Here is a 7,022-nt window from a genome sequence, read left to right as displayed (position 1 = left end):
ACCGCTTCCCTTTCAACTCAATTCCTCTTAATATCGCTGTTTAGACTTTAGATCATATTTTCTTTTTTACTTTAAAGATAAAATAAAACGTATTTATAAAAAAAAAAAAAAAGCATATACGAACAATTCTTTTTTTTTTCTCTCTTTCCGTAGTATTGTATTGATAATAGTAATAATAAATTTTAAACATTATATTATTGATTTTAAAAATGAAATGATGCAATTTCAAATTTAAAAGTATAAAACTTTTTAAATTGCATTTTATCTTATAATTTAAGGTATAAAAATTATTTTAATAATTGCAATATTCATGCAATTGAAACAAGGGCTCCGTATTCGTTTTTTTTATAATAAAAAAATCCTTATTCGTGTGACTCGTTTTATGATCATAATATAATAAGATAAGGGTTAAATAAGAGTATAATTACTTTTTATATTATCCGATGTTGATGTGCCTTAACAATTTCTAAGGTAGTATATATATTATTTATTTTCGTTCAAAAAACATGTATGCAAGATAAGGAGGAATTATGGGTTTTTTTAAAAAAAAAGAAGAATTGTGGTTATTTAGTAGGATCCTCGAATATGGATCTACCTGCTCAAAGACTTTCAAGACTACAACCATCAATTTTTGGCATGTTAAAGGAGGTATATACTACCAGATACTAGAAAAATCTATTGGCATTTCTCTTTTCCACCAAGAATGATAAAGATTAAATCCTACTAATTCATTGAGTTGGTGTGGTACATCATTGCATTTCACATATAAAAAAAATGATTTATTTAACAAAAAAAATTATATATTTTAAGTATAAAATTTTATAGATCAATCCGTCACATCAGTCTCAAAACATAATAAATTAAAATACATGTGTGAGGTTGATACCTCTAATCCAAGAAGGAAAAAAAAAGATAAAATCCTATAATTCATCTTGGAATTTTGATAACAAATGTGTTATATTAAAAGGAGTAAATCCACATGAGCCTAAGATAGATATCTTTTTTATTAATTTTTGACTCAAAAATATGACTTATTAATAGGGAAAAAAATTATAGATTTATGTACAATTAAATATATCTTTTCACTTTATTTAATATTTATTAATTAACTTATCCATTTTTTAAGGAATTAACTTATTCATTATTCTTACCAAATGCTTTTAGTTAAATAAACTAACTTAATTTTTCAGTATCTAACTTATATGAAGATTTCAGCTAATTTTATATATATAAAAAAGTCAGGAAAGCGTTGGAAAAGAATATAAAAAGCAACTAGCAAGTAGAAAGTGATTCTTGTTTTGGACCAAAACAGTAGAAATGAATTCTAGAATACCATTCTTGAGAATCACCCGCAAAACCGTGGGGCGCACACCGAAGTAGACGTGGTCCGCAGAGTCCAAATCGGTGGGCCCGAACCCAAGGTGTTGTTGGGCTGCGGATTTGAAAGCGAAAGGATGCTCGAAACGGTAATACTACTTCTTACTAATAAGGTAAGTGGCCTTAAATATTACATATATTATTTACGGTAAATACATACTTACCTAGTAATACTACTCTTTAGGTATTGGAAATAGAAAGAAAGAAAAAATATTACTAAAATGTAGTGTTTCAATAATAAGAAAAAATTATTAATAATTATTTTATTAGTATCCATTAGGTATTTTGACTGTAAACAGGAAGAATGATTATTTTTTTTTTTAAAAAAAAGGAATAGGAAGGAAAAGGATTATCCCACAGAAATGTAATGTAGTATTCGGTTCTGGAGGAGGGTAAGGTACTTTTGTTTTTGTAAGTCTGTGGGAATGAAAGACCGGTGTGGGACTCGTGGCGACTTTGTGGTAAATAAAAATCGCACGCGTGCTTGGTGCTGTTTGGAAGAGGAAAATACATTACAGCAGCAAAGGAAGGTTGTGGTAAGTAAATAGTAGTAACCTAACCCTTGCGTTTGCGAGTGAGGCTGAGGTTGGGTTTGGAAGGCAAAGGCTGGTGTTGTCCCAATCCAAGGTTTGTTTGTGTTTGTGTTTGTGCCCTGTCTTGTCTCAGTTTCGTCGGTGTTTTTTGTTTACTTAGATATCTCATAGTCATATCTGTGTTGTGTAGAGAGAAGTAAAGTAAAGCAAAGGAATGGCGAACATAGACATCGAAGGGATCTTGAAGCAGCAGCCTGATGATGGGCGCGTTCCGAAGACGAAAATAGTGTGTACTTTGGGCCCCGCTTCTCGATCCGTGGAAATGACTGAGAAGCTTCTTAGGGCTGGGATGAACGTTGCTCGTTTCAATTTCTCTCATGGCACCCACGACTATCATCAGGAAACCCTCAACAATCTCAAGACTGCTATGCACAACACTGGTATACTCTGTGCCGTCATGCTTGACACTAAGGTAGGTTTTCTCACTGAATGCCTTATGTATGGTGAATGGTGAATGGTGATCGATTTCTTATTCATTAACGCTTCTGTTTTGTGCAGGGACCTGAGATTCGGACTGGTTTTCTGAAAGATGGAAAACCTATTCAACTTAAGGAAGGACAAGAAATCACCATAACTACTGATTATGACATTAAGGGGGATCAGGAGATGATATCCATGAGTTACAAGAAGCTGCCTGTCCACTTGAAGCCTGGAAACACCATATTGTGCTCTGATGGGACGATTACTCTCACTGTCTTATCTTGTGATCCTGATGCTGGTACTGTTAGATGTCGTTGTGAAAACACTGCTACGTTGGGTGAGAGAAAAAATGTTAACCTTCCTGGTGTTGTTGTTGATCTCCCCACACTTACTGAGAAGGATAAGGAAGATATTCTTCAATGGGGTGTACCCAACAAGATTGACATGATTGCTCTTTCATTTGTTCGCAAAGGCTCAGATCTTGTTAATGTCCGCAAGGTTCTGGGGCCACATGCAAAGACTATTCAGTTGATGTCTAAGGTATTTTTTTGTTGAACTTCCTTAATAACTAGAGTTTTTATTATTCATGCGGTTTCTCAGTTGCTCTGGCAATGGCTGTGTTTTTTTTTTTTATAATTTTTTCCATCATACATGAGTTGTACATTGACTGACGACAGGAACAGATTATGCTAGTGTATTGTGAAAATGTAATTTATAATGGTTAAGTGCTCGGACTAATAAGTGGGGAACCCATGCTTTTAGCCTCCATAGCATCCAATAGTATGTAGCAGACTAGCTTGATCTGTTTTATAGATCATCTTTCTTCTCGTTCTTGTCTTTCAATTCAGAAATCCTGATTTATATTTGAATGATTGTATGCTGAAGGTTGAGAATCAGGAAGGAGTCCTGAATTTTGACGAAATCCTGCGCGAGACTGATGCATTCATGGTGGCACGAGGTGATCTTGGAATGGAGATCCCAGTTGAAAAGATATTCCTGGCGCAGAAGATGATGATATACAAGTGTAATCTGGTTGGGAAGCCAGTGGTGACTGCTACCCAAATGCTTGAATCAATGATAAAGTCTCCCAGGCCAACCCGAGCTGAAGCAACTGACGTAGCCAATGCAGTTCTTGATGGAACAGATTGTGTGATGCTTAGTGGTGAAAGTGCTGCTGGGGCATACCCAGAACTTGCTGTGAAAATCATGGCTCGTATCTGCATTGAAGCAGAATCATCCCTTGACTATGGTGCCATCTTCAAAGAGATGATAAGGTCTACACCATTGCCAATGAGTCCATTGGAGAGCCTTGCATCATCTGCTGTCCGCACAGCAAACAAGGCCAAAGCAAAACTCATTGTTGTACTGACACGTGGCGGGTCTACAGCTAAGTTGGTTGCTAAGTATAGGCCAGCGGTTCCAATATTATCGGTGGTGGTTCCAGTGTTGAGCACAGACTCATTTGATTGGACATGCAGTGATGAGACGCCAGCAAGGCACAGCTTGATATATAGGGGCTTGATTCCAATATTGGGGGAGGGATCCGCCAAGGCTACTGATGCAGAATCTACAGAGGTCATTCTCGAAGCTGCTCTTAAGTCCGCAACACAAAGGGGCCTTTGTAAGCCTGGTGATGCAGTTGTTGCCCTGCATCGTATTGGCACTGCCTCTGTCATAAAGATCTGCATAGTCAAATAATATTTCATGCTCAACTCATGCAGGGTTATTATGTTTTGACCTTTTTCTTTCTTTCTTTCTGCTGTTTATCCATATTATCATAAAATGGAGGATTTACTTACTACCTGTAGAACGACTGGGTTTTTGTATACTCTGTTTAAATTACGGAGTACTTCTAAATGAGTTTATCATGGAAATAATTACTATTTTTTTCCTTTTAAAATGTGATTGCTTTTGTTTCGTTGTCCTCCAAATTTTTGCCTCTGCCACCAGTTTCCTATTTCTTCCTTGTATTATAAAGTAGTAATACATTTAAAATCGTTCACGTTTCTATATTTTATTTTAGATTATCTCATTTATTTATTTTTTCTATTTTTATTCTAATATAAATACCCATTGGCCATTAGGGTTTACAGCACGTTATTCATAAGGTCTTTTTCTAGATTAGATTAAAATTTGTTCTATAAATAAAAATTTGTTCTATGACACTCAACCATAATACCATCAGAACTTACTGGTATAATTGATAATTGTAGAACCAGTTTTTATATGAAAATTAAGTTTTTTATGATTAAAAACTGATTTTTTGAGAATAAAAAAAATGAGATTCATTGAGCATAATATCGGCTTAAATCAACTGTTGGTTCTATAGTATTGCGAATGTGTAAGTTTGGTTCCTATACAAATTTAATTACATATTTTGGTTTCCAACGTTTTTAAAATTGTGCAATTTTAGTTTCCTGAGTTCACTGTTAGTTTCTCATCCAAAATTAGACTAAAACAAAAACATGTGACTAGGGGTGAACCTTTATTAGGACAGGAGAGTCATGACCTCCCAATTTTTGTTTTTAAAATATAAATATATGTATATTATAATTATAATATAATAAATAATAAATGAATCATTAGTTATATATGGACGAGATAAGAAGGAAGAAAGAATACCTAGAGAATCATTTCTTGACTGTTAGGAGATAAAAAATATCTTGCCCTCTTAGTAAAAAAATTATAAATATACATATATATTATTTATGTTTTTGCATTGATTTTTATTTTTTATTAAAAAATTTCACATACATGTTGAATTAGACATTTATTTTAAATTATGATGATTATGTAGATACTTTTTTTTTCTTTTTCCATATAATTGATAATTTTATATTAAAGAAATAATTTTTTAAGAGAAAAACTAGTGAGAAAAATGAACAAAATTATCTTCGACATGAATTTGAACCCAAAAATTATCTTGAGTTCACAAGGATCGAAGGAAATAAGAAGTAATTTTTCTACGTTCCTAATGACATATGATCATAAATTTTATAATTATTTATAAGGTGATCTTCACAAATACTTTCAAATTTAGTATTATTCACCTATATTAAATTTATGCATTAATTTTTGTTAGCAAAATAAAAATTGTGTCTCTAAGCTATATTTTATGTTCCAAGTTATCTTGTTCCCTTATAATGTATCTATTAAACCAAAATGAACCTTCTATAAGTTTTTAGTATTAATGGTGTCAATTTTTGTTGGTGTTACATTTTTTATATTTTGTTACATATTATCAAGTTGACTAAATTTGTGTTAAAAAGTAATGGATTGACTAATTTAATATATCAAAATTTTTGTTGGTCATAGCATGCATGTGTTGAAGAGTATTTCAAAGTGTTAATCCATGTATGTTTAGTGATTAACTCTGATAGGTATATAATTAAGTATAATTTTACTAATAAGTGGTTCACACTATTAGTTAAGTAGATTATGTTATGTTCTTATCAAAATCTGGAACCTTGACACGCTAGGATTGACGTGGTTGAGTGGAGCCCCGAACTTCACACGTTGACGTTGAGGGTGTCTTTGACAGGAAGGGGAACCTGCAAAATAAAGGACTTCGACGCTCAAGTAATAATGTGTGTAACGAGAGTAAAGCAAGTAATGATGTAAATAGCTCGTATGAGCGAAAGAGAAAAAGAGGGGCACAAACTTGTTGCCGTGTGATGAGTGTGTGAGAGCAAGTTGTGTAAATGGGTTCGATAGAACCTATATTTATAGTAGATGAGCAAGGGTCTTGGTCCTTGTTTGTAATGGTTGTTGTTAACCTTGTAGATAATTTCTGACTTATAGATAATAACCAATAGTTTAGAGATAATGTTAGAGATAATTATTTGAATTACCGGTAAAGGTAGGTAGAAGATATTCGTACCTTGTAGATAATATGGCGTTATAGATAATTTAACATTTGCCAATAGACAAGATATTCAAATATATTTAAATTATAGTTAGGTTAGAGATAACTTATTTATTGGGGGCTCGACTGCCAAGGGTCAGGTGTTTGTGCTCGTGTAGTAGGGCTGCTAACGTGAAGTGTAAACATGTGTTTTTGAGTGCCACGTAATTTATACCGGGGCACTCCTTAGCTTGGGTAGCTTGAGAATCCAATCACATCAAAATTTATCACTTAATTTTGGATGACAGACTATCGATAGATTAAAATTGTTCAATTTTAAAGAAATTAATGACTAAATATATAATTAAATTTTTATAGGAACAGTAAGTGAATTTCAGCCAAGAAGATTATTAGAATTCTTAAATGTAATACAACCATCATTGGATCTACATCCAAAGGTACCAGAATATGAGAAAAATTATCTCCACAAGATTTTTTTACATGAATATAAATAATAAATACATTTTTAAAATATAAAAATATATAAATAACAATTATAATTTATAAAAATATAGGTATTTTGATTCTTCTGCTATGATTTATGATTTGACATATTTTGTAATAAAAATGATATTTTTATAAATATATATATATATATATATATATATATATATATATATTTAACACTAAATAAAATTTCTGATTGGTAGCCGAATGTGATAATTTTTTACTGCTAATATAGCAGTGTTGAATCTAATAAAAATAAATTGTCCATTGGATATGTTAGT

The 7,022-nt window shown here is 32.3% G+C and overlaps 1 protein-coding gene across 2 annotated transcripts; it reads left to right on the top strand.

Moving 5' to 3' along the window:
- Positions 1-1,760: 1,760 nt before the first annotated feature.
- On the top strand, positions 1,761-4,290 carry LOC100037452 (pyruvate kinase). 2 transcript variants are annotated; one of them, XM_006603551.3, is made up of 4 exons: positions 1,761-2,004; positions 2,101-2,382; positions 2,469-2,930; positions 3,276-4,290. In XM_006603551.3, exons 2-4 carry the CDS (start codon positions 2,125-2,127, stop codon positions 4,086-4,088), a joined length of 1,533 nt encoding a protein of 510 aa, XP_006603614.1. In that variant the 5' UTR covers positions 1,761-2,004; positions 2,101-2,124; the 3' UTR covers positions 4,089-4,290.
- Positions 4,291-7,022: the final 2,732 nt, after the last annotated feature.

Source organism: Glycine max, chromosome 19, assembly GCF_000004515.6.
Source record: "Glycine max cultivar Williams 82 chromosome 19, Glycine_max_v4.0, whole genome shotgun sequence".
Taxonomy (NCBI): Eukaryota; Viridiplantae; Streptophyta; class Magnoliopsida; order Fabales; family Fabaceae; genus Glycine; species Glycine max.
Note: the sequence above shows the minus strand (reverse complement) of the source record. Positions and strands in the feature narration are given on the sequence as shown.

Excerpts from the sequence above, each read along its gene's own strand:
- LOC100037452 (XM_006603551.3), top strand. The coding sequence starts at position 2,125 with ATGGCGAACATAGACATCGAAGGGATCTTGAAGCAGCAGCCTGATGAT. Across the intron at positions 2,383-2,468 it reads CCGTCATGCTTGACACTAAG|GGACCTGAGATTCGGACTGG; the intron begins GTAGGTTTTCTC and ends TGTTTTGTGCAG. Across the intron at positions 2,931-3,275 it reads CTATTCAGTTGATGTCTAAG|GTTGAGAATCAGGAAGGAGT; the intron begins GTATTTTTTTGT and ends TGTATGCTGAAG.